Raw genomic sequence first — 12,992 nt, 5'->3', positions numbered from 1 at the left:
GGCTGAGGGGCTATCAGGCAGTCGGTTTTTGCCAAATTGATCCTGCTGCAGGAAGTGAGTCAAAGATGTATAGTGCTGTAGTCAAAATTTGTGCTCGTACGATGGCCAACGAAGAGGAGACAAGTTTCAAGGTAACCTAGAGTAAACTTCAACATGTAAAAGTTCTAGACCCTAGAGGAATTCACTGGTCCTGAGCTGTGTCCATTTAGATAAAGCACAATCCTGGACCCTAACTGACGTGCTGACTGAACTGCAATATCCATCAACAAGCATCTACAAGATAAAAGAACGGATGTGACAAATTCCCACTATTATTACATTGAAAAGAGGGGTTTTGTTAGCAAATATATCTCAAGTTAATATATCTAACACAGAGTATCGACCGTACTTAATTGTTATTGCTTCTTCCAACTCCTTGGATGAAATGATACTTGTCCAACACTTTCCAACAATATCCAAAAACTCGCACACGTCCTGATGTTCCCGATCATACTGGTATATGTGTAAACTCCTCACGTCTGCTTCAACTGAGGTCTTCTAATTGTTCAGAGGCCAGAATTACAGACGAGGCGACCATAAAAATCCTGTTGTATTGAAGCAGGCCTCGGGCGAAATATGTCCAAGCAACTTGATATACAGAATTTTTATCACTGAGCTAATATGGATGACCCCCCTCGTTCAGCACCTAGTCTATATTTTATAAAGTAGTTTTTCTGGCTGAGATAGACAGAATGACTCGGACAAAAAAAAAAGAGAGAAAAACAGCTCCAGGCTGAATAGATAACTATCCACTGATTCACAAGGGTCAGCGTGAGTGAGGCTACACGAGTCGAGCTTGATTCCAAACATCTTTAACAGCCCAATTTTCGTGACTTGATGCTAAAAAGACTAAGCAGAGGTTTTCACCTCAAACCTGATAAACATGCATTCCCTGTTCTTAAAGTTGCAGAAAAACCTTGTTTTTGCCCAAAAGAATTAAATCAAAGGAAAACTTGAACATTTTGGTATGTCTTAAAAAACCTAAAGTATACTTTTAGAGTATGTTTTAAACTATAGGATCTCAAAATAACTTACAGCAACCTTTTTATGATTTAAACACCAGGAATTAGATTATTATTAAATTTTTCTAAAGATTAATTGTCACCACAATTACATTAAATAAAACAGAGCCAACCTTGCGGTATCAACAAAAGCATTGGACTTAATTACTAACTAAACTAAAGTTTAGACTTGAATTTTCCATTTGGGTTTTGACTTTTTGTTATTTTACGTGATTTAGATTTAAAGGTGAAAAACTACTGCCTAAAGTCCCTATCAGTAGTTTTTTGAACCTAGTTTCTGGCTCCCCCTTGTGACAGAATAGCATAACAGCAAAGTTGTAGATTCTATGTTTGCCAATTTTCTGCATGTACATTTGTTTACAAATGGAGATAAAGGCTATCGGGTTGGGTTTTTGTTTTTTTAAATTCCTAGTAATGTCATATAGTATCTCGTTTAGATCAATCTGCTGGTCATGTGACACATGCCGATTCTACAAGTGGATAATCCAGGCTAATTTTTGTAGTAAACGCAATAGTTAAAATATTAGCGGGAGTTCTACTAATTGAATCATGACTGTTAAACATTAAACCAACCATTGCAGAAAAATATTTAAAAAAAAGAATAATAAAGCCAAAATGACATATGTTTTGCTTTAAGCAACAACAATACATGTTTAATGCTGCTGTTTGAAATAATCCTTTGATTCTAAATAACCAAAAAAAAAAAAAAAAGGTACAAACAAAGTGTTTCAAGTGGCATAAAAGACAAACATACAAAACAACTCACCTCATTGTACTAAAAGCCAACAGTCCGAAGAACAATGTATGCAACAGATTATATGCCACATCTGGACGAAATGTTGACATCTGTCCATCCACAGCAGTTGATGTCCTCTCTCCAACTGAACTGCCCTCCCTCCTACTGAGATAAGAAAATACTGTATGTGATACAAAGGTTGACAAATGAACACCAAAAGCTATGAAAGAATATGCCGAAGAAAATGTGGGTGTAATTGATTTGGAGATTTCTTAGATTTCAGCAGCTTTTATTCAACTACCAGTTGCTCAATAGACACACTGTCATGCTCAAGTGACTGCTTCAAGGCCTAAGATGCATGATGTCACACCCAAGATTTAGCCTTGTGCTCGCATCTTGTCTTAAAATGTCTTCTATTTGACCACAAAATCCAATCGTCTTCTTTATAAAGTGGGGACGTGATTTAAATAAATTCCACAACTGGCAACCGACCATTTATTCCCAGTGGTTTGCATTTAAGTACCTCGACAGCAGTGGGCGAGTTGATATGCTAATGTGATTAGATTCTGCCACTCACCTTCCTCTACCGGCAAATTACAATTCCAGATGTAGCTTGTAAAAAAAAAATCCCTTTGTTAAAAAAATAAGAAGAATCAAGATGTGGTTCAATCTTTACTCCAGCTTGATGTCGTGGTGCAGTGAAACTGAAACTCTCTGGGATTGAAAGTCATGGACATAACATTCTTTCGGAGCTGGGAACCAAAGCACTTATAATATATGTAACAGCTATTTCAATTTCACACCACGGACAGACCCAGGACATTTTTGAGTGCTCATCACTCCTGTTTGAACTATTTTGATGATTGTTTCTGGGGTTTTTTTTAGGTTTGGGCATCTTTGTTCTGGATGCCAAAGCTGTGACCCAACCTCAGATGGTTGGACTGACAGATGCAGCACCTACCTCAGGTTTTTAAGTGCAACCACAGCCATGGTGCCAGCGAGCAACAGCAGTGTTGGGCAGTAGGGATACAGCAGCAGCGTTCCAGCTAAGCGCTCCAGTGTGTCCAGAGGCAGGAGGCCAAAGGCGTCCTCACAGAGATACAAACTGGCATCAAAATCTCTGCAATATGGAGATAACCCATTCAGACTCAGAGAAAAAATCACATACTTATTATTTGGTTCTTTTTATAAGGGATTCGGGACTGCAAACTTATTTAGATTCATCCATAGGATCACACCTTTAACAAAGCTTTTTAGAGCTAAAAATAAGCATTAAAAAACACCAACTAAAGTCGATAGAAACAATTGGTTTTTCATTACAAAGCTATGCGAGTATTAATCTCCATCTATCAACTATATGCGTATGTAACCTGTAAACCACTAAAGATAATGACTTCCAAGAGCACTCGTGGTTTTATTTAATAAATAAGATGCGAAATGAACACTCGATTTCGTTAAGACATAAATGAATGAATAATCTTTTAAGGGCACTATAATAAAAGCTGACAGCTTTCCAAAATAGATACACGTGTTTGCTAATGATTAATTAGCCCTACAATGTCCTATTAAAACATAAGATTGATGGTTGCTGGAATACACATAATTCATTAAAATAATCAGCCTCTATTAGTCTTATGTTGATGTCTCGTTTCATTTTAAAATACAATTATAAAGTGCATCATGTTGTTACTTGTAAGACATCATAAAAGATAAATTAAATACTTTAAAATGGAGTCAATGAGTCTAGAACAGTAAAAAGTTGGGACGGAAGAAGAAGAAGAAAACAGAAGCTCCCACATCGTCTTGAATAATGTAACAGCCATTTGTGTAGCTTTGTGTTGTGTGACTCTCAGTGACACACATTCAGCACCCGGTCAACAAGTGCCCTTATCATCAATTATTCACCCATACTGACGTACGAGGTGCCAAAACACTGCAGAGGAAAATCAGTCGACTGTCAAACACTGTACAACTGTAGAAAATGAACTGTGAATATGATACACAATGATTCCAAAACTACACTTGAATGTACACGTTTGCTCTCCCCACACCTTGTTGAGCTCAATCCCAGCTTCGACTTGATGAATTTGAAGATGTGTTCATCAGATTGGAGCTGAAGAGCTTTCTGAAAACAAACAGAAGAATTAGACATAACAGATACGGTTGGAATGGAAGAAAACTGACTCGAGGCAGATATTTGAACACAAACAAGAAAACATTTTTAAGGGTTCAATATTTTATCACATTAAAGTTATACCTTTGCCATGAAGTTGAACGCAACGGTGAGGAGGAGAACGATTATGGTGTGGAGGAACAGCTTTCCCAGACGAACCAGGGGGCTTCCACACTTTAACCCAGTCTGGAAAAGCCGCATTGACAATTATCCGTCAACAAACACTTGAAAAATGTCAAATAAAATCTTAACAAAGGCATTTATGTGCTTTTATGAATTTGAATGCAAGTCAAGCAGGTCATCATTTATTTTTTCCTTATTTAATAAAAAACAAAACAACTGAATGTGCAGGAAAATAATTGACCCAGAAGGAAAAAGACTAGATAACTCTTCCCTTATTTGTGATTCACAGCACACCTTTTACACCGTCACATTAAAGGTTTCTAGCATTGTTGGCCGTGACACCAGATGATTGGAGCAAATTACCTTTCCACTTGATGCGAACCACTGCTGAAAGCATGAAAAGGCGACAGCACAGACCTATGACTGGGTGTAGCAAACTGACCTGGCAGTGTCTGATGAAGAGCGCGGCAACAATGAAGCTCAGCACCAGTGATCCTAGGATCATCGAGTTGCAGAACTGGAGGAGCCACACACTAAGTAGACCACACACTTGTACCAGGTAGAGAGTTGTTACCTTAAAAAAAGTCACATTTAGAGAACAAACAGATCATTTTTAAACAGGCGAGAAGAGTGCATTATAAAAGATTAAAATCATTTCAAAGAAATTAATGAATATAGTTGAGATTCAAGATGTTTACAATGCTATAAGTAACAGAAAGCAACAAAAACATAGCTTGAAATTATTGTCCACCAAATTCTACTAATTTTGTCATGAACGAAAAATAATGATACATTTTGTATACTATTATTTCCTTACTGGTTGTTATCACAATTGATTGCATACAAATGATTTTGATAGCTAATAAAGTACTAGCTATTCATCTAATAAATTATATTTATCAACAGTATGATTTTATCAAGAGTATTTTACGTAACATAGTTATTCATTAAGCACATTGGTAAAAAAAAATGTTAATTGTTATTTTTTTATTTATTCTATGTGTGAATCATGGATTCCATTGAAATCAAAAGCAATTCTCCAACTGCTTGTTTACCTTCTGTTTTACTTGGTGGACAAGTTACATTATAAATTAAATTGACATTTTTGCGCTTTAATACATTATTCACAGCTCAATATTGATCAAAAAAACGTCTAATCTAACTACATTAATCATATGAATAAAGTATTTGTGGGCACATTTCATGTATACAAACAGATACAAAAGTGCTTACATTTAGATTGTTGTACTGTTGAACTTCCTCAATTGAGAGCTTATATAATATATTCTGCTCAACACATTTGTATGTGGATGTTTTCTTAAAACATTTGTTGGAAGCACATAGTGGCAGCTTGCAGTTTGTAAGATGACAAGAATGGTAAAGTATAATTTAGATGAAGAGAGAATCTAAAATAATAATGAAATGAAAATTTCCAAATTAATAATGTTGGCATGTGTATGCATTTGCTTTTCAACTAGCACTTTGGGAACCACCTAGAAGCTATTTAAAACATGAAGGGAAAATATGTTGTCTATCTGCCTTAATATTTCAATAAACAATAAACAGTATGGTTTATGGCCTATTGTTTAGGGTGTTTTGAAAAAGCTTAATATATGGGTTGTGTGACTTAAAACATGTTCTTCTACTAGTTAAGCAACATAAGTAAGACTTGATACCAATAGTTAACCATGTCCGTTTTTTGACAACACATATTTTCAAAACCTAGACATGAAATGGTCCAAAATATTCCTCCTTAAAATAGTTCCTGTGGAATATTTTTAATGCATCTACGCGAGATCAGATGTGGAGATTAAATAAAATATGTCTATTCTAAAAACTAACAGTAATGTAATGCAAAATGAAGATAAAGGAGCTGCATTCATTTTAGTTTGAGCGTTGTGCTCTTTCAAACAAGTACATTCAAAGCGCAAACTCAAGCAGGATCAATGTTAGGTCAAAGTACAAAGCCATCTAAGTGGGTGCTTTGAGGCCGACGTACTTGCGTAGCTGTTAGGAGGTCGGCGCAGTCCAGCGTGTAAACAATGAGAGCCTGAACGAGCAGGATGAACTGATTGAACTGCCACGTCAGACAGAAGCAGAACGTGGTCACATACATCAACCACACCATCACCTTCTGCGGAGACACGGAAAATGATGAGTCATTCCAGCTGGACGCTAAAAGCACATTAGTCTAAACACGGTGACAGCTAGTTATTAACTGTTAATGGACACATCAAGTCAGAGCAAATCGATATGGTCAAGGTGGAACATGGTTAGGGGGGGCGGGGGGTGTACCTGCTGTAAGGCAGTGAGCTGGGGTCGGAGGTAACATGTGATCGTTGCAACCTGCAGCGCCAGGAATGGCAGAGACCAGTTTTCTCTGAGCGAGATGGTGAACTCCACCCTGGTGGTGTCGATCCTGAAAAGGGAAGATCAGGCCAGGATTAGACCTGATGCTGCGAACATAATGTGACGCCAGCTTTTGGCCAAAATTGCTTTTAAAACTTGACACTGGCAATAATTGACTGAGCAAAGGAAATAAAAATGCACAAATAAATAAACACAAGATCACATGTAGTACTTGATGCAGTGTGTTTGGATTAGTTATGCTTATTTAATTTGCTTGTTTTATCTTGATTATGGTTTTGGTTATTCTTATTATTTCCAAATATAACTATTTACTCAATAACTGTTATTTTGTCAAAACGTTTCCATAATGTTTGTTGTATTTTATCTTCGAATTGTTGGTAAAGTCAAAAGAAAAAAAGGAATATAACGTGTACATGATTATGTTATCACAAATACATGCATTTGAAAAAAAAATAAACACTTGGCACTTACACAAGAGTCGATATTTAATACTATGTGCTCCAGATTTGAAGATGAAAAGAAGATTGTAAGGAATAAACAATGTGTTTCTTCCTATCAAGTAGGTAGATAGAAAGATAGATCGTACTTTATTAATCCCTCTGGAAGGTTCCTTTGGGAAATTACCATTTTGATTGCCGCACAGCAGCCGACAAAACAAAAGTGCACATAGATCAATAAAAGTATAAATAAGAATATCAATTGCAGTAAACGCAACAGTCTAAATTCGTGAACAGGAATAAGTTGGTTCGATTCTTCCCCCCCACAATCCCTCCCTCTGCCCCCAAATGCAGAGTAAAATCTCAAGGCCGGAAGGACGATTGACTCCTTCATTCTGGTGGTGTGGTTGCTGTGGAGGAGCAGCCTTTCACTGACCCGGCTTCTCCGTGAACTGATGACAGTGTAGCAGGGGATTGCTGGCATCATTCATGATGGCCAGTAGTTTATTTAAGGATCTCCTCACTGAAACTGTCACCAGAGTCAGGCTTCCTGCCAGGCACAGAGCCAGCTCCCCACATCAGTTTGTCAGAGCAGTTATACAATTCATCTTTGACACTTTACACCCCCAGCACACCACAGAATAAGTTTATCGGAAAGATATGTTATTGATTATATTCTTCTGGTATGTTTTTGGTTATATATGCACTCTACTTCAGGTTCCTACATAGTAAGTCAAGTTAAATTCAAGACCTTTTAAGACCATTTGAAATTACAGAGACCAACTTGACAGTGTACTATACTAAATTAACCTCCCATGGTGTTGATTTTGGAGAGTTTCCTGCGCAAACTACACTGTGCATCATACCTGTTGCCGCTTTCAACCATGAAGAAAAAAGTACATTTTCACTTCCCTATGAAACCCAAGGCAAACAACTCTTTCCGAGGCTGCTAGACTAACCGTGTTAAAGTAGAACTTCAATGTGCATTTGGTTGAAACAGCTTCACGGTTTTATTCACTTTTCGTTTGTGATTGCATTAATCTCAAAATTATTTAATTTCAATAAATAAATGTTACCTGAAATTCTGAAAAAAAAACTAACTAGATTCATGATTCAAATTCCCTTAAAGACTTTTTTAGGAATCTGTGGGAACCCTGTTATAACATAAAATTCAAAAAAGACAAAGGAGTGAACGCTTGAAAGCATCAACCCATCAGTTGGGTTATAGTTCACCTGTTGAGGATGTACCAGACCCCAGTGAGCACGCCAGCCAGCCACGATCCAGACAGCAGCCAGGCTGTTAGGTACAGAGCAATCAGGTACACGGCTTGGAGAGAGAACACTGTGTAAATGTAGAAGTAGACCGGCTCCAGATAAGACTGGACCACACAAACACACACACACAGACAAACACGCAACGAATTTCATTAGAAGTGGTACATAAAGAATTCACAGACCCGAATGGGTCACTGAGGAGCTCTGTGGCATTTTCAAACTTTATGATATTTTACTTCCTGACATTCTTGTCACACAGTGGGTCCACTGACAGAGCAAAGCAGATATTTTCCCTTAATGTATATGTCAATACAGAAACCTTTTACCAGCAGTTTGACAAGTGCATGTACAACAAGCAAAGGCAGAAAGCCCAAAATGAAAATGCTGCGGTGTCTCTCGAGTGCTGACAGCGTCTTTCAGAATGAGTCGTAAAATTCTAATCACAGAGCATCTTGCATTTTAAACTTCAACAAGTTTTACATTCTGACATTCTACTAGAGGTGTGTATAAGCAAGAATCTGGCAATACGATATGTATTTAGATAAAGGGGCATTGATGCGATATGTTGCGATTCATTGCAATACTGTAGCAAGAAGGATATATATTGGTAGTACTGTCGAGTACCGGTACTTGCCTCTGGTGTTGCAGAATTTACAGACCACATGACTATTGATTAAGTCGCAACCACTTTCATTTGCTTAAACCAAAATATGTCTAAACATCAGCTTTAAAAGCTGCGGGAATCGATTGTATCCTCTCGTCCACAGTCATTGCTGGGATCTGTGGAGGACGTAATTACTACTACCATCTAGCGACTGGACGTTTAATTGAAATACAAAAATCAGAAAGAATCACAAAGAAAGAAAATTAATATTACTTAATTTTACACAATATTTAAAACTGTGAACCATAAAATAACTATGGTAAAACAAATATATGATTTAAAAATAATAATAAAAACATTGATTACATTTTAACACCCCTACCTGCTTCAATAATTTATTCCTTATACCTTTTTAACAACGACTTTACACAAAGGCATGTAGTGACCATGTTCATTATATCATCATGTCTATGATTTGGATTGGGAAATGTTAGTGTAAAATGTTTAAAAAAATAAGAGATAAAAGAAACTTAAATATAAATATCTGCGTAAATACCTCCTCTGAGAAAAATGCATGCATTGTAAAAAAAAAAAAGATTATGTTAATCATATCTATTCAGTTTTTTTAAATTATCATTTAAGGTTTTATTTAACAATAAAAGCTGCTCACATCTTTTCTTAAGTAGTACAAGTGAAAGTATAGATGCAATGTATTAATTCTTAGAGCTCAGAAGGTTGCACCGAAAGTTAAAACAGAGATGCAAAATGATCATTATCAATTACACACATAATTGAAAATCTTTTTATCGGTCTAAAGTTTGTTTTCAAATGTCCTTGCTGTACAAAACAAAAAGTCCATAAAAGTAAGTAAGTCATAGGTTAACTTTTCTTTTTTTAATAGCTATTTCAATCTTCTCCTCTTTTTGGTTGTATATAAAAAAAATCACACAACATAAGGAGAAGAATAACAATACAGCAGTTGTGTGATAAAAGAGTACATGCGGACAGCTGAGTTTTACACTACCTGTATTGGCAGCCATCTGTAGAGAATACTGAGAAACACCTCCTGGTAGATATTCATCCGCTGCAGGAGATTGATGGTCCTTCCGGATTCTGTCAAGTTGTCGTGGATCAAACCAGAGAGCCCTGAGTACACAAATGCACATTTTAAATGTCACTATGCTTTCAAAGAGACACGCAATGGTGACAGTTGGGTGCGAGTTTGTGACAGCCAGGGAGGAGGGCTGATGGCCTTTCAGGAAGATCAGTTCTCTCACTTATTGACTTTTCCATTTTTAAAGAACACTGAGTGTCAGAATAAGATAATTTTGTTTTGTTAATGCAGACGCTTCAGACCCAAGTGACCCATTATTTCTCCAAGGGCCAACTAATGTGTTGATTTGAGTGTCCTTAAATAGATGGACTTCTACTTTGGACCTCTATTGTATTCATCAGGTTGTGTCTGTTTGTATGAAACTCTCTTTTCATTGAAATATTTACATTAGAAAGAAATTTATCTCTAGTATATCCATCTATATCTAAACCATATTTATATATATCTTTATCCATATCTATATCTATCCATCTATAGCTGTATGTATACTCTATATACATTACCCTGATTGCTCCTGAGGGCAGATTCGGCGCCATGTGGTGCAGCCTACTCCCATCAGTATGTGTGAATGGCTGTCAAAGCGCTTTGTGACCCTGGTCTAGAAAGGCGCTATATAAATAGAGATTATATATACATCTAGATTGAATTAGACATTGCTTTTGAATCGTGGGTCAACTTAATCAACCAGAGGTAATTCTTGAGCAGAAATGGGAATTTAAGTGGCCAGTTACCACATTAGATCCGTGAGTTTTAACAGCTAAAATAAATTTAATGTTTTAAAGTTCACAAAAATACCTCAAAAATCAAATGCAGGTATTTAGAGAGTTTCTGCTTTGCATTTTAGGGCTACATCAGCAAAGCTATTTTAATTGCTTTAGAAATGCATGCAGCACTCTTTGTTCCTTTCTTACGTGCACCAGACAATTCTGCAACTCTATAATCTTAGGTGACAGTAACTTGTGAAGCGTATTCATACTTTTTTTTACTTCAGAAGCAACATTTTACAGGAATAGAAGTGTTGTGTTTTGAGAAAAGAACACTTCATACTTTATCCAACATACTGGATACTGATGTCTACTGATGGGTCGCAATGGTTTTGGAAATTGCAGATGTTCTTATGTTTTAACAGAGTATATAAGGATTGACTGAAATTAAAATATATACACAAAACATCTCCCTTGGTTGACACCATAAAGAGCATAGAATGAAAGCAGGCTTCTCTCTAAAAATGAAGAAGGGATTTAATATGTTTTAATCGCTTGCTTTTAGTGTTCTCTCTTTCCTGGTGTACATACACCACACACTTGTACCGTCCTTTGATGATTTTTAGCAGCTTGTTTTCTTATCTTGGTTTCCAAACCACTGAACCACGCATCTCTTTTTTCTGTCCAATTTCTTTTCTCCACTACTCTTCTCCATCGCTTCAATTGTATGACCTGAGTCACCCCATTTAACACTATTAATTTGTCTCTTGAAACAAAAAAAAAAGTGTGACAAAGAGCCCAGCAAGCCCTTTAAATTACCAGCCTCCAACTCAATTATTTGTGAAAAAAGTCCTTCAAGCTGACAAGGAAACTTGACTTTATGCTTGGAAGAAAATAATTATCCTTATTTTCCTCAGACTGAAGGCACTAGGATTCATCTTTATGTTCCAATCAATGTTCTGGTCTCGCTAGAGAAAGGTTAGTATATATATATACACACAACGGTTTTCAAGTACATTGTGTTAATGAGGCTATTCTTGCTTGTTCACTTCAACACCAATAATTAGAAGGGCAATTGTTGGTACTAATTACTCTGTCAAATGTATTATAAAGAAAACACTTCTTAAAAGGTCAAATCAATGGTTTTGTAATTCTAAGTTATTTCTTTTACTCCTACTTCTACTGCTTTCTGATGTTTCAGGTTGTTTTTTTTGTTTTTTTTAAACAACAACAAAGCAAATACAAACAGTATTTGGTGTTTAGATGTCCACACACCCCAACCATATGGAAATGTTTCAAACCCCTCTGAAAAAAGTATCGAGCTTGAAGATGTTAAAGTCCCCTGTCTACTAAAACAAAAAAACAATACACAATGTGGAGCTAATAGATAATATAGATAACATTAAAAAATAAAAGATAGCATGCAAATACAGTAACAAGAATAAACTAAAATAACATTTATGACAACTAAAACTTCAACACAGTAACATAAACCATTGACAAACAAATACAGTTTGATTAAAAGAGAAGGGTGAGAATAAGAGACAAAGATTTCAGAACTGCTCTTTGTTCCTTGTGTAATTGTGCATGAATTAAGTTAAAAAAAAACAGTATAGAATAAAATATTTTTTTGGCAAAGTGTAACAATGCTGTACAATGAAATTCAGTTTAGCGTCTCTACACACATAGTAATAATAAGGAATAATTAACTAAATCAACAAAACAAAAATAGATTAGTAACCAAGATAATCAATAACAAAGTAAGAAATCGCTTGCTTGCTTGAAAAAAAGACTGAGAATAAGAGATAGTAATAATAAGAACTCTTTTTTTCTTTAGTCAATTTTACCAATTCTGAATGACTTCAGTTATAAAAACATTATATGAATCTTGTCTATTTATATGCTATTGTATTTTTAATAAATAAATTAATTGTATAATCTTTCATTCAAAATTCTACTTCAGATAAAAGCTCCAGTACCTTCTTGAATAGATGGGGCTTGCAGCATTTGCTTGAAGTAAGAGTAGTACAGTCCACACTCGGTCCGGAAAGAGATCTCCCGTTCCATCTCCTAAAAGCACAGGAGAAATCATAGTACCGTTTTAAAGCTTTCAATTCTTCAATTAGGAAAACAGATTTTCTGGCTAGACACCAGAGACTGTGAGAGGAAAGAAAGTGTTGATTATAACTGGTGATCTAGCCTGCCGTTAAAATGATCATCAATCTTCATGTGAAGTTTCTCGCTCCCGTTGGAAATATAATGATTTATCTCAGCAGAGGTTTGTAGGACATGTTAAGTGTGTTTTTTACATCAGGACATTTTCAACAGTTTTTCCAGAGGTTGGCGATTCCATCAGCGAGTTCAAATGTTCAGATGGAAGAATCACTATAAATTT

At 36.0% G+C, this 12,992-nt stretch overlaps 1 protein-coding gene across 2 annotated transcripts in view; it reads right to left on the bottom strand.

The window, feature by feature from the left end:
• Positions 1–12,992, bottom strand: part of dpy19l3 (dpy-19 like C-mannosyltransferase 3) — a 51,014-nt gene that overhangs the window by 27,398 nt on the left and 10,624 nt on the right. For both annotated transcript variants that reach the window (XR_015710542.1, XM_087784774.1), the window contains exons 4-13: positions 12,577–12,667; positions 9,804–9,925; positions 8,134–8,279; positions 6,389–6,512; positions 6,093–6,227; positions 4,536–4,667; positions 4,055–4,156; positions 3,849–3,922; positions 2,759–2,917; positions 1,828–1,962 (exon numbers count right to left, since the gene is read on the bottom strand). Coding sequence is in view for 1 of the 2 variants with exons in the window: in XM_087784774.1 (XP_087640900.1) it covers positions 1,828–1,962; positions 2,759–2,917; positions 3,849–3,922; positions 4,055–4,156; positions 4,536–4,667; positions 6,093–6,227; positions 6,389–6,512; positions 8,134–8,279; positions 9,804–9,925; positions 12,577–12,667 (1,220 nt within the window). In the remaining variant the exon portion in view is untranslated. The remainder of the gene's footprint in view (positions 1–1,827; positions 1,963–2,758; positions 2,918–3,848; positions 3,923–4,054; positions 4,157–4,535; positions 4,668–6,092; positions 6,228–6,388; positions 6,513–8,133; positions 8,280–9,803; positions 9,926–12,576; positions 12,668–12,992) is intronic.

The sequence above is a fragment of the Callionymus lyra genome, chromosome 2, assembly GCF_982586985.1.
Source record: "Callionymus lyra chromosome 2, fCalLyr1.hap1.1, whole genome shotgun sequence".
NCBI classification, from domain to species: Eukaryota; Metazoa; Chordata; class Actinopteri; order Syngnathiformes; family Callionymidae; genus Callionymus; species Callionymus lyra.
Note: the sequence above shows the minus strand (reverse complement) of the source record. Positions and strands in the feature narration are given on the sequence as shown.